We start from the raw sequence: 25,977 nt of genomic DNA, 5'->3' as shown, positions 1-25,977 counted from the left end.
TCAACATTTCATTTCTTTTACCCAAGAAGGACCAGTGTTGTGTTCTTCAAGTCCCTCATATGGCCATCCTGCCCCTCTGAAGGGGGAAGCTGCAGGGAGCTCAGAGAGGCCAGGAACCCCTTCCCTTCCTCTGTGCAGGTGGCTCCACTCTGCACTTCCTTGCTGGATGAGGCACTAGAGGGGGGATGGGGCTGATGGGGCTCTGACCCATCGATGGGGGGCTGCTGCTCCATGAAGTCGCCGTGAAGATGGGCTGGGCCAGTCCCTTCCTGCCCTACAAGGTCAGCTCAAAGGGGCCAGGACAGTCTCACTTCCTAAATCTCTCCACCTGGACCCAAATCCAACCCCTGAGGGTCTCACCCGCTCCCACCAAACATTGAACCTATTTGGGGCTGGGTGGTGGACACTCACTCTGGACTCCTTGCCTGAGGCCATGTTCTGCGCTCCCTCACGACGAAAAGTGGACGGAAATTTGCCGTGAGCAGCAGGAGAGGCCAGAAAGTCTTCCTGCCAACGGTCGAGTCCAGAGAGACTGAAGGCTGCAGCGGAACCTCCAGCCCCATCAGGATCCGTTGCAACCGGTAAACACTCCCGGCTGGGGAACACCCCCCCAGCAACCGCCATGTTTGAATGTACACAAGGATGGCGGAACTCCCAGGCCCAGTGGTGGGCACGAGGCACCAGCAGGCAGGGTTGCCAACTCTCTACCTGCTCCTGCTCTTATGCTTTTAGAGGAAACCTGGCATATAGAAATTAAACTGGTGAAGATTTCCCCATCTCTTCATTTCCATTGCAGCAAAAGCTTCATCTGTTTGATCTTGGACTGTCAAGCTCTTTTTCAAGGCACAGGAGCCAGGCTAGCAAAAGGGTTGGCAACCCTGCAGGCCAACCCTGCAGGATCCAGACTGAAGTCCATCCCTGAGCACACATGGAAGGGGACAACAGGACCGTGCCTTTCCTCCAAGGGGCAGGAGGAATATTCTGAACATTTGGCCCCTCAGGTCTTCAAAGGGAGACTTCTCCACACCGGTCTTACAGGGCAATGAGAGGGGCCAGGACAGTGTCGCTTCCTAAATGTCTCCACCTTGACCCAAATCCAACCCCTGGGGGTCTCCCCCCCACCCCCCATCAAGAGGGGGCAATTCCCATCCTCCACAGAACCTGCGACGCCCATTTGGCAGAACATATAATCTCATGCAAAGCTACAGGCAAGAAACCTTCCAAAACAAGGAGGGCATCATCACCATCTGACCAGAGAGAGAGAGAGAGAGAGAGAGAGACACCCTGCAGGGGTGTTGCTGGATGCTTAAATGCTCCTGAGCCCGGGCCCTTTTGACCATCCAATCCAGTCATGCTCAGTTCCCAAAAATGACCAGTGTTGTTTTCTTCCAGTCCCTCATATTGCCTTCCCGCCCCTTTGAAGGGGGAACTGCAGGGAGTTCGGAGAGGCCAGGAGCCCCTTCCCTTCCTCTGTGCAGGTGGCTCCACTTTGCACTTCCTTTCTTGATGAGGTCCTGGAGGAGGGAGGGGGCTGACAGGGCTCTGACCCATCCATGGGGGGGGGATGGGACAAAGGGCTGGTTTTTTTTGAATTTCTGAGGGTTTTCTTGGGTGCAGAGTGCTAGATTCATTCATTCATTCATCAAGCATCGTACTACTCTCAACTCTAAATGACCCCACACTCTCACTTTCTCTCACTCTCTCCTTTATTACTATGACGAGTATGGGAATGAATCAATCTAGCACTCTGCTGCACCCAAGAAAACCCTCAGAAATTCACAAAAAATCAGCCCTCTGTCCCATCCCCCTGCAATTGGGGTGGCAGCCTACACCCATTAGGCACTACCACCTCACCCCACTCTTTTGGGGCAGATCCACTTTCTGCCCCCCCAGCTGCCCCAAAGACACAAAAACTTCAGAAATTCACAAAAAATCAACCCTTTGTCCCATCCCCCTGAAATTGGGGTGGCAGCCTACACCCATTAGGCACTACCACCCCACCCCACTCTTTTGGGGCAGATCTACTTTCTGCCCCCCCATCTGCCCCAAAGACACAAAAACTTCAGAATTTCACAAAAAATCAACCCTCTGTCTCATCCCCCTGAAATTGCGGTGGCAGCCTACACCCATTAGGCACTACCACCCCCCCACTCTTTTGGGGCAGATCCCCTTTCTGCCCCCCATCTGCCCCAAAGACACAAAAACTTCAGAAATTCACAAAAAATCAACCCTCTGTCTCATCCCCCTGAAATTGGGGTGGCAGCCTACTACACCCATTAGGCACTACCACCCCACCCCACTCTGCTGCCCCATATCCCACTCCAAGTCCAGCAACAGTGCCCTGCCCTGAACCTCACCTCATCCAAACTTTTTTGGCCCACTACAGTCAACAGACAGGCACAGCCAGGAGGGAACACGCATAGCATGTGGAGGACGCACGCAAGACAACCACACTCCGCAAGTGGAGCAGCAAGGCTTGGCATGTTGCCCCCTCCTAGCCCACACAGCTTTGAAGAGTAATGCATGGATGATGATGGCAGATAAGAAGAGAATGGCAGCACGCACGTGTCTCTGGACATTTCTTTTCCGCAACCTGTCTGACTCTGTGGCATGTGATCGCTGCATCTATGTATGGGCAAGCAATCTTCAAATAAAATGCTGTCAATCAACTCTCAAACATGACCCGATCTTCATTTGGAAACATAATATATCTCCCCACACACGCACAGGCACAGTGAATTGCACCTGTCCTGTCCTTTCCCGGGCCCCACGCGACCACACCACACCACATCACACAACAACACCACACACCACGAAGAGGTCTCTGCAACAAAGCAAGCTAGAATTTGCAGGCTTTTTCGGATTGCATCCCAATGCATACCGCAGATACTGGGCAGAAAGACTGTGTGCAATCACATGATACAACATTACCACTAGTTTAGAGTCTAGACTAGTAATATGCCTTTATTCCCCTGTGTGTGTGCACTGTGCGGGTGTGCTCACTCACTCTGCAAGAGGGTTAGGGCTGAAAAGGTTGTGTCGCCTCAGGTTGCAATGTGTGCTCTCTCTGTCTGCGTGAGACAGACATTTGTGTGAGGGCTGCACCAGCATCAATCTCATCATTGGCGACACAGCTTTTGGGGGGGAGGGGAGGGGGGTGCATGTGTGTGTGTGTGCCGCTTCAGGCACAGCAGTAGTACTACTCCCACTGTGGCCAGAAAAAGTAGGCAGCAGCAGAGCAGACCATCTCATTCAGCGGCGGCGGCGACAACCTATAGCTCAGTAGACCAAGGCAAACCACATATTTGGATTTGAACAGAGGAGAGCATGAAAATTAAGAAAGAACATCACCTGACCAGCAAGCCAAAATCAGAAATAAGCACATCACATTGAGAAACGCAGCAGACAGACGTTTTTTAGAATTCAGCTTCAATGCAATTGTTCATGGGAGGAAGCAATGATGACAGTTTTAGCAGGCAAGCAAAAGCTAGCAATTAGCAGCAAGCCCTCTCAGTGACAGTGTGTGTGCCCCCCTCGCCAGGAGGCACAGGCCCATTGCACAGAGGCACTACTCTCCCCCAGGGATGTCCCTTCCAATCCTGACTGTGCCCCCCACACACGCACACGCAGCAGCCTGTCTCTGAGGTTGTGGATGGATGGTGCGCTGCCCTATGGCCCAGCCTTCAGCACTGGGCAAGTGGGTGCTCCCAGCATCGGGGGGGGGGCACCACAGATTACTTCTGCAGAGACAGCGACTACAGCTCCCATTGTCCCTAGTCTTGATGGTGGCCAGCCATCGAGACAGTGGGAAATGGGAGTTGTAGTCTCTCTCTGCCACATCTGTGGTATCCCCTCCCTCATGCTGGGAGCACTCACCTGGCACTCCACCATCCCAGGCTGACAGTGCAGCGGTGCCTGTGTATGCATGCGTGTCTGGATGTGCCAGCAGCACTAAGGGCATGTTTTAGTGGTAGGGTGGGCTTAGAGGGATGGACTGTGACACATCTTCTGGCCGGGATGAACTGCCGTGGCGTGGGAGGCGCTGCCTAGGGGGGGTGACGCAAGTTACTCACCCTCCACGGCCAGTTCGGGGTAGCCCAGCAGGGGGAGGTTGGCCTTCAAGAAGACGAGCTGCTCGACCAACTCAGCATCCAGGCGTGAGCGCAGAGGAGTCACCACGTCCCAGGCCATGGAGAACAACCTCTCACTCGAGATGCTGGTTGGCGGGCAAGAGAGAAACCGGACAGCAATGGTCTCCAAGTCCGGCCAGACTTTGTGACGCGTTGCCCAAAAGGGGAACGGCTCACTCTCCTCGTCTTCCGTCGCCTCCTCCAGGTACTGCAGAACAGTCTGCTCAGCACGGCTGGGGCGAGGGACAGGCTCCTCCCGTCTCCCCGGCATGAGACTAGCATAGCCCCTGAGCCACCGGGTGGTGGTTCGAGGTCGCACTGGCTGCTCTGCTGGTCCCACTGCCGGAGAAACCACGCCGCTGGACTGGGAAGAAGTGAGGGTGGTGGCAGTGCTGCTGCTGCTGCTGCTGCTGGGGGTGGGATGCGCAGTGCCAGCCTGCGACCAAGACCCCTCCTGGTCGTCTGCTGCATCACCTATCCCTAGCCTCCTTTCCTCTTCACGCTTCACGTGTTCGACCAGGAGGCCCCTCCACCTGGGCAGCTCGCCAGGAGGCACAGCGCTGCCCTTCATCCTTGGGTCACAAATGCATGCCAGGACATGCCATGCAGATGCGGCCTATGGTGTCTTGAGCCGCTCAACTACCCCAGTCCTCAACCGACCTGCCAGGGCAATCGCAACCCCAGTGGTCAGAGTGGTCTGGAGATCGCTCATTGCCTTCTCCAGGAGAATAGCAGTGGGCAAAGCCAGGCTCAGCGTGGCGGTCTGAGTACACAAGTCGTTCGTAGCAGAATAGAACAGCTCTAGTACTAAGACCAGCTCGCGGATCACCGGCCAGTCATCATAGAGAGACTTGCACAGATCCAAGCAACCACGCGTCCCCAGGCTGTTGAGTGCTCCCTCTTGCTCATGCATACACCGGAGCAAGAGAAAAGTGGAGTTCCACCAGGTAGGAACATCCTGGGGGATTTGGTGTTCAGGCAGGCCCAGCTCGATCTGTCTGGCCTTGAACTGGCGCCTTGCCTTTTCACTCCGGTGGAAGTGGCCCGCTACCTGGCGGCAACGCTCCACCAGGGTGGCCACGGGAGCAGCAGGATCCTGACCTAAACTACTAGAAGAGCCCCGAACACACTGGTGCTCCTTGGCCGTCTTCGGCGCCTCCTTGAGGCCAAGCGCACCCTTCACTACGAGGTTCAAGGTGTGCGCAGCACAAGCGATGTTCACACCGTAAACCTGCCTAGCAGCCTTGGTGATGTTGGCTGCGTTGTCCGTCACCATGAAGCCTCGGCAGAGGGTTGGCTCCCCGGCCAGCCACGCCCCCACCTGCCGCTCCATGACGGCAGACAACTCATCTGAAGTGTGGTCTGTGTCCATCGCCACCACATGCAACACTGCCCAAGAAGGCGTGCATGCATGGGAGGAACTGGATACAGCACCAGCAGCACCAGATGTCCCCTCACCCCCATGCCCCCACCAATGGGCTGTCAGGGACATGAAGGCAGTGTGCAGCCCACTGCGGCTAGTCCAGATATCCGCAGTGAAATGCACACTGGTGTTTGGCCCAGCTGCACGCAGCTTGGCCAACACGGCCCCCCTGCATGCACGGTACAGGGAGGGGACCACCCTCCTGCTGAAAGTGGTCTTTGATGGGATCTTGTACTCCAGAGAAAGCAGCTGGAGCAGACGCCGGAAGCCGACATTGTCGACAATGAAGAACGGCTGGTCATCAAGAGCGATCATTTCACCAATGGCCCGAGTCACAAGATGAGGCTTTGGGCGATCAGACCACTTTCCAAGAGATTGCACCCACAGATGATCGGTCAGCTTTTCTATTGCCCCCTGGTCTGTTTTACAGAGAGTTAAGACCCTCCCTGATATCTCCTTGTCTGTCACCCTTTCCAGGATGCTCAGGAGATTTTTGAGTCTCTTAGGGCCAGCAACAACATGCCTCCTGGCCATGAAGGAGGAGGATCCATGGAGAACAGGGCTTGCCTGTAAAGCAGAACCCTTTATAGCCCTCCCAGAGATGGTGATATGAAAGGAAACCCCTTCATTCATTCCCTGGGCCTGCTTTGGATCTTCTTTACAGATATCATGGGAGCATTGTGGAATTAAAAGGGCATGGCTGAAGTTGTCCTCAGGTTGAATTCAAACCCAGTTATCCATGGATCCTGTATCTGCGGACCACTAGGGGCATTGGGAGTAGAGGTCGTGAGTGGGGGTCTCCCTCCACTATTCTACCTGCCACTACTCTATGACCCCTGATCTGACTCTTCCGCACTTCCTGTGCTGATGAGTCTCAATCCTTCCTTTCCCGATCAATCAGGGCGGCTGGAAGGAAGGGCACGGCCCATTCCCCACCCGTTAAATGTGTTGAAAGTTGCTCTTTATGGAAGGAGCGGAGGCAGCAGTGCCCGGGCTGATGCCTTGCCTGCACAAGCTCCAAGCGATGTGCTTGCATGATGGCCAGTTTGAAGAACTACTCCGAGAGAGAGAAAATAAGATTCCAGGATCAGAGTTCCAGTATCGATTGATTGATTTTATTGAACATATTTATGTACCACCCGAAACGTATGTCTCTGGGAGGTTTACAATAAACAGTACACATGAAAGAAAAAGAAAACATGAAAATCGTTTATTGTCCTTGCTTGGTGTCAAAATGTGAAAGACACCCATTTTTGTATGATACTGAAAACAAAATCCCGCAATTAATACATCCTTTCTTGGCTCTGTTGGGCAAAATGAAGAAAGCATCTCAAAAGGGAAAACCTCTTCTGGCCATGACTTCCTGATGGGGGAAAGAAGGGCTGGATAAGGGCCGCTTCTTGGCCATGCTGGTGATGGACTTCCTGGCCCCTGCTCAGCGGTCGCTGCAGCGGTGCTGGCGAGAGGGAAGACAGGGAATGTGGTGGCACTCATGGCAGGAATCAGCTGGACCTGCTCGGCTGCTGGACAGTGGAGCGCCACAGGATAGATCCAGCCCACGGACCCTGAGTTGGACATCCCTGTTCGAGGTTGTTGTGTCTTATAGACAGGTCAGTAGAGTTGAATGACGTCTTCCCTTTCATCTATGGGCCAGATCCCATTGGGCTGTACATTGGGTAGTGAGGTCTTGCAGTCTCATGCCTTCACAGGTATCTTCCATGGTTGGCTTCGATGTACTGGAGGGCTTCACACGGTACACGTACCCTGAGTTGTATGAACTCGGTCCAACAGAGTGTGGATTTGGAAAACAGGGACCTATGTAACATAAAGGGGAGGAGGGTTAACACAATGCAGTTTTTAAAAAAGCCTTGCCATGAACTGGAGCACAACTTCTTATGATGCTGTTACTTGGAAGAACTGCATGCAGACAGCACTGTGTGTGCTGTCAGCCTCAATTCTGTGTGTGCACCGACAGCCTAAATTCTGAGACAGGCAAGGTTGAGTTCTGCGATGGGATAACTGGTGCAAATTAAACCACTTCCCATTATTTCTCTCACTTTGAACAAAACTATTGTGCTTCTGTTGACTATAGGAATGGAAAGGGAAGGGTACACAGCCATGAAGTTGTGGCCTCTGGACACTGGAAATCAACAACAACAACAACAGCAACAACAACAACAAATATTTCTATACCACTTTCAACAAATGTTTCCAAAGAGGTTTACATAGAGAAATCATATATAAATGAGATGGATCCCTGTCCCCAAAGGGCTGACAATCTAAAAAGAAACCTAAGAGTCACTGGAGGTGCTGTGCTGGGGGTGGATAGGGCCAGTTACTCTCCCCCTGCTAAATGAAGAGAATCACCATGTTAAAAAGGTGCCTCTTTGCCCCGTTAGCAGGGTCCTTCAGCATTCAAGGTCCAGGGGTCCTTCAACAGTATCAACATCCTCTTAAGAACCATTTGCGTACCTTTCTAAAATCACAGTGCCTAGACATTGGCTTTTTGTTTCAAAGAGGGACAGAAAGCTGAGACTCAAGAAGCTGAATTCTGTAAGCGGATTCTGAAGACATTTTGGCACTTTAAAAATGCTGAAAATTGTCCCAATAACTACACAGCTCTGAACAACATTCTTCTGCCATCTATCCTCTTGCAGTCAAAGCTCCACATGATTGACCCTTCCAAGAGAATTAACACCTCTTTGGGAATATCCTTTTTTGTATGTATGAGGGCAAGTTGGGTTCCAGCATTTTTCAAAAATGGTAGGGCATGCTATTCAGTTTAGCCCTCCCTTTCTTGGCTCCAGGTGCTGAAAGAGCTTCAGGTACTCCGAGGGAGACAGAGGCCTGGGATCTCCAATTGGATCGGAAGGTGTGGAACCCCATGCGATGTCCAGAGCTGTTTCAGCATCTTCCTCTGAGGCGGATTCTTCAGTTCAGGAATTTGGTGGTAGAGGGTCAAGGTCCGGCTGCTTAGGTGGTTGAGTTCTTTGATCTCTTGACTGAGACCAAGACCGGCAGTGCTGAGGAGAATGTGATTGGGACCGAGCGTCTGGATGGTCCAATCTCCCCGGATATTGGTTTCGATGTGGAGCCCAAGAGCAAGGGTGAAGATAGCGTCCTCTATCACCAATGCCAGATCTGTCGTCGAAGAAGTTAGTGGAACGATCAGGCATGATCAGATGGAGAGTAGTCTCAGTGTCGAGGTTCTCAGTAGCAATATGCCGAATCCTATGGGATAGTGTTTTGGAGAGTACAGATGGTGAGGGGATTCCCTCTGGCCCGGAGAGCGTTGGTATCACGTAGGGTCTCTTCTAGATCATTGGTATCGTGCAGGAGACTCTTTTCAGTCCGGAGGCGGCCGGTCTTGAGAAGACCAGCTAGTCTTGATGGTATCATCCTCCATATGTGCTTTGTCGATGTCACCTTCAGGATCGGAGGGTGATCTTGGTGTGACTTCTCTGGGGTCTCCCTTGTTGGGAGTGGAGCGGTCTCTCGAGTCTATGTTGGGATGGTAATGATCCCTGTCTTGGCCTGGAAGTCACTGTGCAGACTTAAGGTTTGTAGATACCCAAGTCAGCTTTTTTGGAATCAGAGCTGATGACCGAGACTTTTTTGTGGACTTTAGGCAGTAGAGATATCAGGGTGGGAGTGACGAGCTTCACGGGCCACACTCTATTGGCAGCACAGTGTAGTGTGCGCATTGGCTGAGGAATCTTTTCATTCGTAGTTGGTGAAAAATGCTGAGAATAGAAAGAAATAGAGAAACACTTGATTTAGTTAGGATGCACATTCCAAAGTCCTGGGGAACCCTAGAAAAGGGTGGGTTTTGGGTCAGCACCAGCTGAACCAGTGGCAACTGCAACCAAACCTCCCCAGATGACCTGAATAGGCAGCAGCAGGGTTCATGAAGAAGGTAGCATTTCCTTTAATATCTTGGGCCCAAGCCCCAGAGACCAGCCTGGCTGCTGTATTCTACATACATTCGGCATACTACAGACAAAAACTGCCCAAAGTACAGTGCATGGCACTAGTGCAGAATGTCACTAGCATATGCGCCACTGTTTCCAGCTGGTCTATCTCCAGGAATGGACGTAGCTGGCGTATCAGCCTAAGCTGATAGAAAGCCCTCCTGGCCACTGCCTCAAGCTGAGAGACCAGGAAGAGGCTTGGGTCCAGAAGTACTCCCAGACTACATACGGGCTCTTTCTGGGAGAGTGTAACTCCGTCCAAAACAGGCAGATCTAAGCCGCTTCCTATGTCCCAACTTCCCAACATGAGTACCTTTGTCTTCCTTGGATTGAGCCTCAGTTTGTTCTCCCTCATCCGGCTCATCACGGACTCCAGGTAAGTCTTTCGGGAAGTTAGGCCATTACCTAATGAAGTTGAGATGGAGAAAGAGGTTTGTGTGTCAGTATATGGATAACACCCTGCTCCAAATCCCAGACGATTTCCCCGCACTGTTCCATGTAGATATTAAAAAGCATTGGAGATAGAATGGAGCCCTGTGCAACCCCATACAATAGCTCTCCTTTGGAAGAGCAACAATCTCCAATCAACAGCATCTGGGACCTATATGAGAAGTAGGAGTGGAGCCACCGCAAAGTGGTGCCTCTCACTCCCTACCCCTCTCCCTTCAGGCGCTCCAGGAGGTGCCATGATCTACTGATATCAAAAGGATCGGCTGAGACATCCACAAGGATCCACAGGCTCACACTCCCCCTGTCAATTCCCAATTGGAGATCACCCAACAGGCCAACCAAGTCCTTCTCAACCCCATAGCCCACCCGGAAGCCCTTTTTAAATGGGCCCAGATCATCTCCTTCTTCCAAGACTCCTGGAGCTGAGATGGCACTACCCTCTCAATCCCCTTGCCCTACCATGGGAGGTTGGAGACAGGCCTAGAATGGGATCCAATGCAGGTTTCTTCAACAGTGGTCTAATCATGGCCTTCCTGAGGCAAGGAGGCATCCTGCCCTTCCTCAGAGAAGCATTAATGATGCTTCCAAGACCTAATCCCATCACCTCCTTGCTAGATGGTATAAGCCATGTTGGGCAAGGATCAAGAAAACAGGTTGTCAAGTGAAGTCTCCCAAGCAGCTTGTCCACATCCTCCGTGCTCACAAATGGAAAATGATCCAATTTCACTGTGCAAGAGGAGCTGCCGGACACCTCCACAGTAGGCTCTGCACTACCTGTAGAGTCTGTTCCATTGGATGAAGAGAGTTTTTATCTGCAAACATCTCGTTTAAAATGTCAAAGTGGGTAACTGATGGATCCAAATACTCATTCAAGGGAGGAGGGTCATGTACTAACCCTTTCACAACTCGAGACAACTCTGCTGAACGTGAGCTTGCAGAAGCAATGCGGGCAGAAAAGAACTGCTTCTTTGTGGCACGCATGTGATTGATGGATGGAGTGCTGTCAAGTCGGTGTCAACTCTTAGCGACCACATCATTTTGATAATGGAAAGGCAAAATGTTCATAATAAAAACCCATTTTGCCATCCCATGAATTATTTGCATTGCATCAATATTGGGTTTCTGTATCATGTACCTTTTTCACATTAGAAGTAATATAGCTTCTCCTGCTAACTTGGCAAAGAGGTACCTTTAACTTGGTGATTCTCTTTATTTAGCGGGGGTGAGTAACTGGCCCTATCCACCCACAGCACAGTATCTCCAGTGACAGTTGCTGGTGTCTGTCTTATGTTTCTTCTTAGATTGCGAGCCCTTTGGGGACAGGGATCCATCTTATTGATTTATTATTTCTCTGTTTAAACCTCCCTGAGCCATTTTTGGAAGGGCGGTATAGAAATCGAATAAATTATAAAAAATAAATACTTCCAAATTGGATCTATCCGGTTTCTAATGTCAGAAAATGAAATTAGAGCCAAAGAACATGTTTCCCATTTCAGGAGTAACCTGAAGGGTGTCTGTAGGGTGAGACCACTGTGCTTGGAATTTGAGCAAAAGCTTTACAGATCCTACACACGATTGCTGTCTGGAACACAAGACCGAAGGGATGGAATCAGGATGACAGAAATGGGGATCTGCTGAGTCAAAGACAGCAGCCAAGACAGGAGGTTCATTGAGGCCGGGTGGGCCAACGTATATGACGACACTTGGCTTGGTGGATCCTGGCTGGTTTAGAGCTGCATTCAATGTTTGTGTACACTTCCATATGGGAACACGAACCAGTGATCCTGTTCTTACGTGTGCACGGAAGGTGTCAGGGTTTCCATATGAGAGCCACTTTCACTTTGACAAGCAACACTACTATAACACTGGGGGGAAACAAAACATAAAATTGTAACCCTCAAAAGAGTTTGCGTTGGGGAAGACTTATTACTGAATGACCTCAAACCTGAAAGAAAGAGCCAGCTATTTGTACTTACATTCAATAAAATGAGAGAGAGAGAGAGAGAGAGAGAGAGAGAGAGAGAGACCTTTCCTCTAGGAACTGGGATGGCTGTTTTGGAATTTGGACTGTTAGCCCATCCATCAGTAGTTCTAGCCTGTCATGAAAGAAAGAAAGAAAGAACGTCACATGATCCAGGCCAGTCAATCTAATACAGCAGAAGTGACTTTCTTTCCAACTAGTATCATAAAGGGGAGATCGGAAAATACCCAACCCACCAACCAACCCATTCACAAGAAGCAACTCCAGACGCTCACGGCACATAGGCAACTAAGCAGGGGGAAAGTATCTTTTTTCCAGAGATTGGCATCGGAGGATAAAATGGGCCACAAGCTGGGGCAAGTCCTCTCCGCCTTTCCCTGTTCTTTCTTCTGTTTTTCCTCAGCATCCATTCCCTCAGAGGGATACCTGCAATCCTTCACCGGGCTCCCCAGAGCTCACCTGTCTATCGACAGACCTATCTTCCATTAATTGGCGTAATTCTTAAGCGAAGCCAGTGGCACTCCCGACATCTCGAAGGGAATCCCGCAACATAAAGATGCATTGTGCAAAGCAGTCTGTCCTGAATCTACTGCCACTGGGTAACCAAGTTCTATTATTGTTGGAGTAGTTGTTCTCTCTCAGCCTAGAAAACCAAAGAAAAAGACAAAAGATTGAGTCTCCGGCTCAAATGGCTATTCAACCACTCCCACCCGCTCCATTCTGATACTCATACAATTAGCAGACTCCTCCTCCTCATTGAAGTCCTCCAGGACAAGACCATCTGAAGGGAAGAGAAGAGAAAAGATGGGGTTTTCTTCTTTCAATTGGCTAAGAGAAGAGTGAAGGAGGGACAGGTCCATGTTGAATAAATGAGGAGGTTCTAATGGGTCACTTTTTGCACTTGGATTGCCAAAGCGGAAGACAAGCATGGCTTCCAGACCTCGCACTTTAGCTGCAAGGACTTTCCCAAGAAGAACCGTGTTTGCCCGTTTGAGAGGGGTTGGGAGTTTGAAACATGCCCACTCGGGAGGCCTGCCACAGAGAGGTCAGAGCAAAACTGGGGCTCCTTGGACAAATGATGACCTTTGTCACCCAGGCCCATTCTTGGATTCCAAGGAGACAGTTCTGCCCTCCCCACTTCCCTGGAAATTGGCATTACCTCTGATGGTGCTTTGAATCAAATGATGAGTCAAGTCATCTTCAATGCGCAAGAGAGCCTTGTGTGTGGTCAGCTGTAGAAATAAAGACGGACATGTTTTTTTCATGTCAGTGTGACACCATATCCAAAGCAGTGAAGAATGGAAGATGATCCAGTTGGGAACAAAGTTGAGGATTCCCAAAGATGGAGTGTGGCTCTTCCGGGCACTGGGCAGCCAGAAGAGACATGGGGTGGGGGCGGGTGACAGCTCTGTCCTGTTCCTCCTCTTCCTCGGTGAGCCGCAGTGGAAACAGCCCCTCTCCAGCAAGTGTGCTGCCAGGCAGCCCCCGCGTGACCAGGGACCAATGGGAGGTCTTCTTCTGAACCTGGAAGCTGACAAGGGGTCCCAGAGGATGCTGAAGCAGAGCCAAGCCATGTCCACAGCAGGGTACTTACTTCCACATTGGGCAGTCTGGCCACATGCTGCAGGACGTAGACGTAGGCTTCTCGGCCCAGAGCCTGCAGCCGGGGCTCCTCTGATTCAATATACCTGTGGAGCTCCTGTGGGTTGAAACAGCAGCTCAGAGTCATCGCACTGGCCTAAATCATCCCTTGCCATGCTACTGAGAGCTAAGCCCGGAAGGAATTTGTTCCACTACAGGAACATCCCTTGGTTGCGTCCCAAAGGAGACTAAGAAGGATCTAATTCCATATAAACATCCCCCCCCAATAAAGTTGACATATTTCTGAATTGTCATTCAGAATTCTAGAAGTCAATTCTAAAGTTGATCAATATTTCTGAAAGTTGGTTATGGGAGTGATGGTTTTCTCTGTCTTCTCAGCCAGTTGTCTTCTAATAAGGAAGTGACCTAGATGTATCTTGAATACACCAAGTGGATGGGGTCTGCTGCCTCTTTCTGTCAGACCACGTTCGGATGTGGGAGAGGATGAAGACAGAAGCCTCATTCACACCTTATGTTGCACACTCGGACCACGAGTGGAGAGTGCACAGGGGCAGATCTGGACACAGGGACTGCAATTTATACATGCTGTTGAATAGAGGCACTGCTTGACACTCCCTCTCTGTACCAGGCCTGTGAGGGGCCCGTGCCCAGGTTCACTTTGAAAAGAAATGCAACTACATTCACGCACGTACCAGCGTTCAGACACCTGCACGCATCTACTACCTAACGTCCCAATAGGGCTTTCATTGCGCTTACCTTCAAGATGCCAATGGTGCTGTAGACAGAGGGGGCCTCCTCCAGCAGCCCCCTGAGCATCTTCTTAAAGGATGCCATGTTCTCCTTCGAGGGGGGAAAGAGAAGATCAGTCATGAGTAGGAGACACAACCAGTCTTGAGAATACAACATTGAAAAATCACTGGTACTGACAGTGCTATCACGTTTTCTTCGCAAGAGAAAAAAGCCCAAGAAGAATTTACCTGGGTCCCTGGGTCCACTTGGTTCAGCCCGGACACCGCCACGTTGAGGACTGCTGCCTTGAGATTGAAGGGCATAGGCGGCTTCATTTTGCTGGAGGGAGAAAGATGAGATTTCGTAGTGTGAGGAGGGCTGGTGATCCAGCCAATGGAAGCTCCTCTAGAGAAGAGGAACATGGCAACCCAGCAAGCGTCAAAAACGATGACAGGTCTGTGATGGTTTCCCTTCTTTTTTCTAAAAATGACCAGTCCCCGTCTGGGGAGGCCCTGGTTCGCAAAAGGCCGTAGTACTTAAGAAGATTTCTTTCTAAAAGAAAAACCTTCACTTTAATGGCCATCTTTTGGAGATCCAGTTACAGATCTGGCCTGGTTTGCCACTGCCCTTTCCTGACACAACCCTCTCCTATTTAAACCCCGTGGGCTATAAGCATACGTGAGTTCCGTGACGGCGTCCAGGCTTAACCGCAGCAGGAACCCAGGTTCCGGATGCTTTTTGACATCCTCCATAATTTCCTGGCAGAGATCAAAGAGCAGAAGAGAGGTGGTCACTACCCACGGACTTCCTTGCTATAGCTCCATCCCCAAACACACACTTTGGACTGAGCCCTCGCTTGGGCATTCCCTTCCATTCTATGCCACATCTCACTCACCAGTACGGCTTCCACAGCCTCATCCTTATCATAGGTCAGAAGCTGACCACCCTGCAACCTGATGTCTTTGACGTCTTCTATTACTGTGGACAGGAACTGGGTCCAGCTGAAGATGACCTGAAAATTAGAAGCACTGAACTGTTAGTGATGGAAGGACTCTCCGTGCCTTCCTGGAAATGGAGCGGGCACCCTTACTTGGTGGGCTGCTCTCAAGTCCTTTCTGGGGACACCACCCGCTCCATGGAATATTCTGCAGCTGTTGCTTCTCAGGGAGAGTGCAGAACTGGGAAAAGGACCCGAGCAGAGAGTGGGTGCTCCCAGATCCCGGATGGAAGAAATGCCTCTCACAGGAATGTCCTGAGCTCTGTGGAGGAAGGCGCTCTCCTCAATGGTTCCCTACCTCAGCTCTGTCCACTTCCTCCTGGATAGTTGTCAAACCTGGAAGGGAAGAAGAATGGGAAGGGAGGGGGGATTCAGGACTTGAATTCCCATGAGGAATTAAGCAAGGTGAATTCCCTTTGTTGGCATTCAGGCTGGCTCCCGGGCTCCCAAGCACCAGCTGTCCCACACTCCCCAAAGAGTCAGCCCCAGACCCAACCATTCGCCAGGAGCCTGGGGCACCTCCTCACCGATGGTGACTCCCGAGACTGCCGGGGTGCCGCCTGAGGGAGTTGGAGGTGGCGCTGGAGTCGGCTCAACCCGCTTGCTTCGTGGCCAGAACCTCCCTCTGGGGGGCTTGCCCTTTTCGGAGTCACTGCTGGGGGAGGTCTTAAAGAACTTTCTGCAGCATCTGCAGACTCTTCGCAACCTAGAAGAGAGCAGAGAGAAGGTGAGAATGGGTCTCTAGTCAGACCTGTCCGGGAACAGAGGGAGCAAGGCAAAGCTGTTATGCAATCCTACTAACCGTGCAAAGAAGCCTTTCCTCATCTTCTCCCCCATTTCCCTCCCTCTCTAACTATTCCCCCCTGAATAACTATCCCTCCTCTTACTAAAAGCTGACTGTCCCTCCCTCCCCCCCTAGATCCCTCCCCAAACCACCCCAAACAAACAACAAACAACAAGCAACAAAATAACAAACACTAACACTAACTGTAACACTGAATGGATAAATAAATGGATAAATAGAGAAATCAATAAATGGATAAATAAACAAATAGATGAATAAATAGATGGATCAACAGAAACAGAAACAGAAACGGACTCTCTAATACACTCTTTCCTCGCTATCTCTCCAACTCCTCTCCACCTCGCCTCCTCCCTCCTCGCCTAACTCACCCACAAAGAGCAGCTGAGCCCCGGAGGTGTCATAAAAGAGGATGTGTCATGAGCCTCAGCAATGGCCATTGGTCCTCTTGCCTCTAGTGGTTGCTTCAGGACTTGGAGGCATCCCCTGCCAAGCGGGCAAAGAGGCACCTTTTCAAAGGGCTGATTCTCTTTATTGAACAGAGGCCGCACGGGGGAGCAGTTGGCCCTACCCACCCCCTGCCCAGTAACCCTCCAGTGGCGGTTGCTGGTGTCAATCTTAGGTTTCTCGGTAGATTGTGAGCCTTTGGGGGCAGGGAGCCATCTTTATGCCTTGATTCTTACTCCACTTAAACTGCTTTGGAAACTTGTGTCGAAAAGCGGTATATCAATAGTAGTAGTAGTAGTAGTAGTAGTAGTAGTAGTAGTAGAAGTTCTTCCAAACCTCACCCTTCCTGTTCATATGTCTGTTGATCTGAGAAATCAGAGGACTCTCTTCCCCACCATGTTGAAAGCAAAACCACCACAGGCCCCTCAGAGCAGACCCCTCCACCTCCGCCCACTGCCATTCATCCCGAGAGCCACCTTGGTTGCTGGGATGTGCTCTTGTTTCAGCACGACACGGGGACTCATTCCTTCAGCGCAATCCTGACACTGATTCTCACCTGAGGGGACACACATCACTTTGCTGGCTCTGCCCTCTGGCCACTGCTCTCTGCTCTTTCCAGAGTGTGGCGATGCTGTCACTTGCCTGCCAGGAGGCAGCGTGGAGCAGGTCGGTGGCTGCTTAGCCTTCTCCACTCTGCCTCTTCATCGCTGACTTTGGCATTATTCAGCGGAGGGTGGCGGAAGAGGCAGCAGCAGGATTCTCCCTCCCTCCCTCTGAGTCTCAAAGCCAAGAGCTGATGCCCCAAGTGGAAGGAAGCTCTGAACAGCTGCCTGGCTTCCCTCTGGACCCTCTTGTTTGGGGAACAGCAGGGCTCTCCTTCCCATGCTTGGAGAGGAGGAGACCCAGTGGAAGTGAAGGAGGGAGGAGGCTACTGACGTAATAGTGCAGCAGTCAACCACAGAGAGGCAGCCGCTTGTCTTCTCCATGCTGCCTCTGGAGTCATACTTCAAAACCTGCTTGGAGGCAATGCATCAGTCATACCTGGAGGGTCCAAGATTCAGGTAGAAGAATGAGTTCATGGATGCTGGAGTTGGTCCATTTGGGTGCATACCCAAGGAAGAGAAGTCTGGAAATGGCTTGAGTGAAGTGTATGTGCAGGTTTGAAGGGGTGACCTTCAACTTCTCTGAGAAGTGGGATGTCTCTTTCAGGTGGAGAGCAAAAGTTTTCTGAACTCTTAACGGCTGAGTCCTCACCAGCTCATCAGGTTGACAAGTAGAGGGAGTTCCCTGTCCTAAAAAGGGCGAGTGGGCAACCATGAGGGTCAATCTCAAGTGTTGTTTAGCTTTCCACAACTGCTTGGATACCAACATTGCTCGCTGCTATAAGCTGCAGCTACATTGCTTTCATAGGGCTGTAGAGCTGACAACTGATATTATGGTTAACAGCACAGCCATTGCCTGATGACGTTTGAAGACTTGGGGAAGTCTGTTTCTGGTCAGCATAGCTCCAGAGATGACTGACAGTCTGTCTACACAATAGAAAGGAGGATACCCGTTTCTCACAGACAGAGAAGCAAACAGCAGGTTGGATTGAAAGAATGGGAAACAGAGAGAGAGAGAGAGAGAGAGAGAGAGAGAGAGAGAGAGAGAGAGAGAGAGAGAGAGAGAGAGAGAGAAGTCTTTCATTGTAGCAACCAGGAATGAGAGGAATCGTTTTGTTATTGAGTCAGGCGCTACCCCAAACATCCTGAATTCCCCTCAACTGTTGATAGATTTAGACAAAAATGACAAAGTTGCTGTTTGGTTTGCTGATGGGAAAAATAGTTCTTCATCCAGGAGAGGAACTGCTGAACTGTCTAGTAAGCAATTGGATGGGGAAATGGAAAAGATTTTGATCCAAGATGCCCTCTTAGTCCCTGATATGGAGAGTAACTTGACCTCTGTGGGAGATGGAGTCAATCAAAGTTGCAAAGTGACTTTGCAGGACAACGTTTGCTACATCAGCTAAGAAGGATGATTTCCTGATGCATAATATATATAGCCTATATGCATAAAGATGTGCTTTTTCAACTGGACTGTGTAACTGAACAGGCCAGGCTTGCAGCCTCATGCAAAGACAAGAACTGTTCGACCATATGGCCGAAAAGACTAGCACATAGGCAAATCCATGTGATAAATGAGCTTGGGGGAAATGGCATTAGGAAGGACTTTACAGTGGAGTCATGCAGAGAAGCTGCCACAAGGGGTCAGTGTTGCTTACTGAATCAAGGGGTGAGAGCCAGCTTTTCTGCACAGACAGAGTCACAGTGTCCTTTGGAGCTAATACATTCTGATGTCATAGAAACACAGGAAGCTGCCATCTCCTGAGTCAGACCATTGGTCCATATAGCTCAGTATTGTCTACACAGACTGGCAGCAACTTCTCCAAGGTTGCAGGCAGGAATCTCTCTCAGTCCTATCTTGGAGAAGCCAGGGAGGGGACTTGGAACCTTCTGCTCTTCCCAGAGCGGTTCCATCCCCTAAGGGGAATCTCTTACAGTGCTAGCCTCCCATTCATATGCAACCAGGGTGGACCCCAACCTTCTCCCAACGTTGGAGAGGCCGCTGCCAGTCTGTGCAGACAATACTGAGCTAGATGGACCTATGGTCTGACTCAGGAGATGGCAGTTTCCCATTTGTTCCTAAGTCCTTGCCACTCAGATTGCCAGCCAAAGCAATAGACAAGACACCATCTGAACGATGGCTTGGGCACAAACCCTCTCTAAAGCATGTCAAAATGTTTGGATAGAAAGCTTATGCATACGTCCCAAAGGCCAGGAGAACCAAACTCAATCGCAACTGTGAACTGGGAGTCTTGGTTAGATATCCGCATGGCCAAAAGGGATAGAGAACCCTTGATCCTACAAATGGAGAGGTCAGGATCTGCAATGTGGTGTCTTTTGATGAGAGACAAGGGCCAACTAGGGATGATGTGCCAGAACTTGTGCCAGAGATCCAGGTGAAAGAGGCAAGATGTCTCACGATGCAAGAGCCAGACCGTGAACCCGACGAATCTGTACCACAACCAGAAGGGGCATTCCTTCTCCACCAGAAGCAGAAGATAAAGGATCTTCTCCAGTGCCTGGTAGCTTCCTTGGTGCTTTGCTAAATAATTACAAAGCCCAACAACAGCCTCCTTGAAGTGAATGACCTTCACTGGGTTTGCGCATGTGTACTCGGTGAAATTACAATGCAGCAACCACATTGTAAATCTCCACAAGCCCATTCGAAGGAGACATGGAGAATCCCAGTTCAATTGTCACATGTACACAATGCTTCTAAGTGTTAGCAATAAGATGGAGATCAGATCCTTGGAGGCCGTTTTCAGCAACAGCTCCCTGGTGACCACCAATATCTGGTCTGACTTTTCACACTCTGATTTGCTTGCAGAAAAGCTTTGCCATATATGGGCAAAGCTTAAGTACACCAAAATATACCCGGGATACCAATAGGGCTGGCTCATTCTAAGAGAATAGCATCTGGCACTTGTATTGTGCCAGCTCAGATGCAGCTCTTTGATTAGAAAATTGAAGTCCACTCCCCTCTTCCACATCAAGCGTGATTTCTGTGCATGACAAGCCACATCAAACAGCTTGAGATATCCCATGTGCAGCCTGGCTTGCTCTGTACAGGCCTCTGCTACAGGGTAAACTTGTCCCAGGCTAGTTAGATGGTCATGAACATGTTCCAAAGCCCAGCTTTCTAGAGCATATGGAAATTTTGATGCTGACCATGAAACTATGATGGAGAGGGAGAGAGAGAGAGAGAGAGAGAGAGAGAGAGAGAGAGAGAGAGAGAGAACTCTGCACAAGAGACTTCCATGCTCCTTTGGAATTAGGTCAGAAATTGCACTTACTGTAAAGAAGCTACTACTCTTAGAGTTGGAGATGGAGTTCCAGTGCATCGACCTTTTGCTCCAGCTCTCCTAATGACCACTTGGGGTATTGGGCGTAGAGGTAGTTAGTGAGGGTCTCCATACCTGTCCCTGCTTGCCTCTCCTCTATGGCCCCTGCCTCGACTCCTCAGCTATTCCCAGTCAAGAGTCAGTCCTCTTCCTTTCCTCTGAGAGAGTAGATGGAAACATCTCTCTCTCCCTTCCTATTCATTATGTAGCTGATAGATAGGACTAGGTTTTTCCTCTCTAAATGTACTTCACCAATACATCTTTTTTGTTTAGATTGTACAACAATCTCCATGTGTGTTCTTCACATAATGGCAACAACTCAACTCTGCACTCTACTCCGTAACTGGTGTGGGTAGCTTCCTTTTGGCGCTTTGCTAATAAGATCAATAAGATGCATAGCTATGTTGTGACCGGACATCAAACCAAGACATTTCATAACCACATGTTAAGACAGAGATCTACGTATCTATCTTGGATGCGTTTTTGATCACATTTTGTCTGTTCCTTTTGCTCTTTTGGTTGCTGTTGTTGTTGTTGTTTTGTACTGAACGTGTGAAACAACCTTGAAGTGAACTAATCACAAAGTCAGATTTCTTGTAATAGCGAAAGGAAAATTCTAGCTTCTGTGGACTCCACCCCACACCTATAGGCTTTACTACCTTGAAAGAAGTTTGCTTTTGCAACGGAAGGTTGGAAGGCCATTGCAGTAGATTCAGTCTAGAACACACAAGTCTACTTGGTGGCAGTGGTTAAATGGGTCATTGGTCAGGAGATCCATGTCTGGTGTTAGCAGCAGAGCAGATCCTTCTAGGGACACACCAAGGTAATTTGGGCATCCGGACCGCCCAGCCACGAGCCCCCACCCCCATGCGAGTCTCCCCAAAACTTCCTTTGGGGGGCCCACCCCACCAAAGTTCCATTAAAAAACCAAACCAAAGACTCTAATGGTGGCTGAGGGGTGGCAGCGAGGGGGGAGGGATGGTGGCTTGAAGCAAATGAACTGCACGCCTGTGCAGTTTAGAGATCGTCGCAAGCCCGTGACGTTACGGGGGGCAACTCAAGTTGTTCGGAGGGCAACTCAAGCCACGATATTGTTCAAAAGTGAGCCAGCTTCATCCAGGTCAGGGTCTCCTTGGAAGTCCAACTGGCACTTTCCCCCTCTGTGAAGGAAGGATGTTGAGAAATGGAATACCGAAGCAAACAACTACTTATCTTATTTATATCTCATGTTTCAACGCAACTGTTCTCAAAGTGGTTTACATACAAAAAGGAGAAGAAAGTGGCCCCCTGTCCCCCAAAGAGCTCGCAATCTAAAAAGAAGCACAAGGGAGAAGCTAGTGCCAGTCACGGAAGGAATGCTGTTCTGGAGTCGCCTAACAGAAAACCTGAATTGGTCATAAAGGTCTGGTGCCAGCTGTTCAATGTCTCGCCATGAAAGAAAGAGGGATTGGTGCTCGCATCACCAAATTCCAGATGTCCTCTTGTCTAATCAAATGCTGAGCCTCCAGCAGGATTGTAAACTGAGAGCAGGATCAAGCCCCAAATCCATCCCTATGGCCATTGGTGCTCCTGTGGAGACAGCCTCTCATAATGCATGACTGAGCCACCTCTCCTGGGTTCAGATTCTCTTTCAGCCATGAAACACACTGGGTGGCCGTGGGCCAGTCACTATTCTCCGCCTAGCCTACCTCAGAAGGCTGTTGCAAGGATAACATGGAGAACTCTACCCTCAGGGAGGAAGAGTGGGGTATAAATGTAATGGGGGTGGGGTGGGGCAGCAGTCTTGATCTGGACCCCGGCTGACATCTGTGCTCAGCCACAAACTCACAGGTGGTCTTGAGCAAGTCACACTGTGATCCTGCCTGCCCACTGGTGAAACAGCAGCTATCATGACTCACCCAGTTATGTGCAGATTAATCCCACAAAGAAAATGGTGTGTACAATAAAAGATGCTATGTCAAGACTATCATCCAGCACTGCTGTCAGTACAGAGCGCCTCTCCAACCTCTTCTCTCCAAACCTCCTCATTACGTCAGTGTATATAGACTTATGCAATAATATACAAGACTTCCAAATGATTCGATCGGATTCCACGCAACACAGCCCAAAATCAAGCAAGATCAAAAGCCTGTCAATAGAATCATTGAGAAGTTCTGCTCCACTGGGCTAGTCTGTGAATTGGAATGTTTCGGATCTTACAGCCCTGAACTGAAGTATGCTTACTCAACGTAAGCCCTATTGATTTCAAAGGGATTTACTTCCAAGCAGCTATGTTTAGGATTGCTACTTTAATCTTACTTCTGCCATCTATGGATGGTGTGATACGCTTCAGGGAGTAAGACATTTTAATTTCTAGTTGAGATCAATGATGCTGAAGGTAAGAGTTTCATTAAAAAGGAAGAACTGTGAAAGTTCTTCCCTTTGGGGAGATTAATCATGTTTGTGGTCGTCCAGCTGGAATAGGAGAAAGACTGAGCTGGTCCACATAAGAAGGCCCCAAACTAGGTCCTTCTTCGTTCTCTACATTAGTCCTCAGCGCTGTCCTGACTGTCATTTGGAAGTAGTGTCATCTTTTCAGGTGGCCTCGTCTTTTAACTTTAAGCTGATCTGATCAGAAAAGGTTTAGATACAGCAACTCAATAGGGCTTCAATGTTCTCCAGTCATCCAAAAACCTCTTCTTTCAGATGAGAGTTGAGATGCTTTCCATTTCCAGTTCTACTCTAAAAAGCACGGAAATTCCAAGCCAAGGTGGCCATGTTAAATTCCGCACCATAGAAGCTGTCAAGACTTTATACAGTCTGGGAGCGTATGGTGGCTTTCCAAAAGAGGCTCCATGCAGCCACACTTTGCCTTGATCTCTCAGCTGGACATTGGGCTGGGGAGGGATGTGTCTAGGCAGACATTCCAGAATTGCAGCTTCCCCAATCAACTTCCTAGAGATGCCCCAGATGAATTTCTGCCTGGTGCACCTCTGCAAGGCACGGTGCTTCCCCCAGCTGTTATGTCGCTTCATAAATGTCTGGGCAGAAATTCAAGATATATAGCAGTTTTACTAATAGTAAGAATAAGAATGCAAATAAGAATAAGAACAATAAACTGTACTTATTAAGATAAAACAAAGAAAAAATTAAATCATAACAGATAAAAAAGGGGGGAGGGGTGAAGGAAATACAAAATACAATACAGAACCATTTCAAAGTCATTGTTAAGATCAATCATGTAATATGATATGATATGGTATGATATGTATTCTTAAAAACATATAATACTTCCAGGCAGCTATTCTCCTAGCTTTAGGAGCATTAAAAAGAAAAGGAAGCAAATGGGCGATCAGACAAACTCCTCCTTTTCATGGAAGTCCTTGAAGACAAGGCCATCTGAAGAGAAGAGAAGAGAAGAGAAGAGAAGAGAAGAGAAGAGAAGAGACGTAATATTCTGATGTTAATTGATTTAGGTAAGGAGGGACTTCTACATATTGAACAAATGGAGGAGGGTCTAATGGGTCACTTTTTGCCTTGGGGTTCCCCAAGCAGAAGGCAAGCATGGCTTCCAGATCTCACAGTTTTGCTGCAAGGTCTTTGCCTGCAAGAACCATTTTTACCCCTGTGAGAGGGGTTGAGAGTTTGAGACGTGCCCACTTGGGAGTCCTGCCACAGACAGTCCTCCATAATTTCCTGGCAGAGACCAAAGAGCAGAAGAGAGTTGGTCAGTACCCATGGACTTCACTGGAATAGCACCAGCCTCAAACACACACTTTTGGCAGTCAGGTTTTGACTGAGCCTGCGCTTGGTCATCCTCTTCCATTCTCTGCCACATCTCACTCTCCAGTACGGCGTCCACAGCCTTGTCTTTTTCATACGACAGCATCTCACTTTCACAGGACTTGGCATCCTTAATACCGTCAATAACGGATGTCAAGAATTCAGCCCAGCAGAGGATGACCTGAATATTAGAAGCATTGAGCTGTTAGAGATGAAGGACTCTCCGTGCCTTCCTGGAAATTTAGCGGGCACCCTTACTTGGTGGGCTGCTCTCAGGTCCTTTCTGGGGACCCCACCCCCTCCATGGAATATTCGACTTCTGCCTCTCAGGGAGAATGCAGAAGTGGGAAAGGGATCAGAGCAGAGAGTGGGTGCTTCCAGATCCCGTATGGGGCAAATGCCTCTCAGAGAAATGTCCTGGGCTCTAGGGAGGAAGGCCCTTTTCTGAATGGATCCCTACCTCAGCTCTTTCCATTTTCTCCACTCCAGTTGTCAGATCTGGAAGGGAAGAAGAGTCGGGGGTGGGTGGGTTTAAGGAGTTTGATTCCCATTTGGAATTTAAAAACGGGGATTCCTTTTCTTGGAATTAAGGCGGGCTACCAGTTCTAGGTTACAGCCCAAGTCAGCCAGCCTATATGAATAATGAGAGATTAGCATCTCCCAAAGGGAAGCGACTGCTCACCAAAGGCCTTTTCATTCGGACCCACAAGTCTGCCAGGTTCCCAAGCACTAGCTCTCTCACCTTCCCCAAAGAGTCAGCCCCAGTCCCAACCTGGGGCACCTCCTCATCGATGGTGACTCTGGATACTGCCGGGGAGCCCCCTGTGGGAGTTGGAGGTGGTGCTGGAGTAGGCTCAACGCGGTGTTTCCGTTTAAAGAACCTCCCTCTGGGGGGCTTACCCTTGGCGGAGTCACTGGTGGGGGAGGTCTTAAACAGCCGCCTGCAGCAACGGCAGACTCTTCGCAGCCTAGAAGAGAGCAGGGAGAAAGTGAGAAAGCGACCCTTAAGCAGACATTGGCAGGAGAGGGGGCCAATGGGACAGTGAAGGAGTGCAGAACAGAAGGAGGGCAGCAATACAGGTAGCCCAATAGGCTTCCAGGTGGTGCACCGTCCTCCTTCTGGCTGAGGAATTGGGTCGAGACAGCTGCCCCAATGCTTTGGGGCAGAGACCTTTGACATATGGGGTGCAGTTCTGGTCAGCCCAGCTCAGCCAGATTATGTTAGAGCTGGCAAAGTTGCAGAGAAGAACCATGAACGAGCTCAGGGGTGAATGGAAACCATGTAACCATTAGGCAGTCCTGTTTTCAGGCACTGCATGACACTTCCTAGCTGGACCAGGCCTGTGAGGGGCCCGTGCCCAGCTTCACTTTTAAAACGAAGCAACTACAGTCATGCACACAGAATCACGTACCAATGTTCAGACACCTGCACACATGTACTACCAACTGTCTGACTGGGGCTTTCATTGCTCTTACCTTCAAGATGCTGATTAAGTTCCAGACAGAGGGGGCCTCCTCCAGCAAAGCCCTGATCATCCTCTGGAGCGCCTCAATGTTCTCGTTCTGGGGGGGGGGGGGAGAAAAGCTCAGACATGATTATTCTATGCAGAAACCACATGCTTTTTAAAAAACAAAAACAAGTTTTACCCCAAGCAAGCATTGTGTAAGACTATGTGTAAGACAAATCATATGATATTTATTTAGACTGCCTTCCTGCCTTCCTACTGTCCACCACCCTCT

The 25,977-nt window shown here is 49.8% G+C and overlaps 1 protein-coding gene across 4 annotated transcripts; it reads right to left on the bottom strand.

Annotated features, from left to right (window-relative positions):
* Positions 1 to 8,063: 8,063 nt before the first annotated feature.
* LOC128332676 (uncharacterized) lies at positions 8,064 to 25,104 on the bottom strand. Of its 4 annotated transcripts, XM_053267263.1 has the most exons (14): positions 24,980 to 25,084; positions 24,698 to 24,735; positions 24,231 to 24,418; positions 15,811 to 15,989; positions 15,582 to 15,619; positions 15,182 to 15,298; positions 14,965 to 15,044; positions 14,535 to 14,625; positions 14,314 to 14,397; positions 13,550 to 13,654; positions 13,115 to 13,187; positions 12,415 to 12,736; positions 9,838 to 12,070; positions 8,064 to 9,296 (listed from the first exon to the last, which is right to left on the bottom strand). In XM_053267263.1, exons 2-12 carry the CDS (start codon positions 24,710 to 24,712, stop codon positions 12,648 to 12,650), a joined length of 1,059 nt encoding a protein of 352 aa, XP_053123238.1. In that variant the 5' UTR covers positions 24,713 to 24,735; positions 24,980 to 25,084; the 3' UTR covers positions 8,064 to 9,296; positions 9,838 to 12,070; positions 12,415 to 12,647. The 4 variants fall into 4 exon arrangements, with proteins under 4 accessions (XP_053123238.1, XP_053123237.1, XP_053123240.1 ...); XM_053267262.1 differs by having other exon boundaries at positions 9,838 to 12,736; XM_053267265.1 differs by lacking the exons at positions 24,231 to 24,418; positions 24,698 to 24,735 and having other exon boundaries at positions 9,838 to 12,736; positions 24,980 to 25,104.
* Positions 25,105 to 25,977: the final 873 nt, after the last annotated feature.

This window comes from Hemicordylus capensis, chromosome 7, assembly GCF_027244095.1.
Source record: "Hemicordylus capensis ecotype Gifberg chromosome 7, rHemCap1.1.pri, whole genome shotgun sequence".
In the NCBI taxonomy this organism is placed as follows: domain Eukaryota; kingdom Metazoa; phylum Chordata; class Lepidosauria; order Squamata; family Cordylidae; genus Hemicordylus; species Hemicordylus capensis.
Note: the sequence above shows the minus strand (reverse complement) of the source record. Positions and strands in the feature narration are given on the sequence as shown.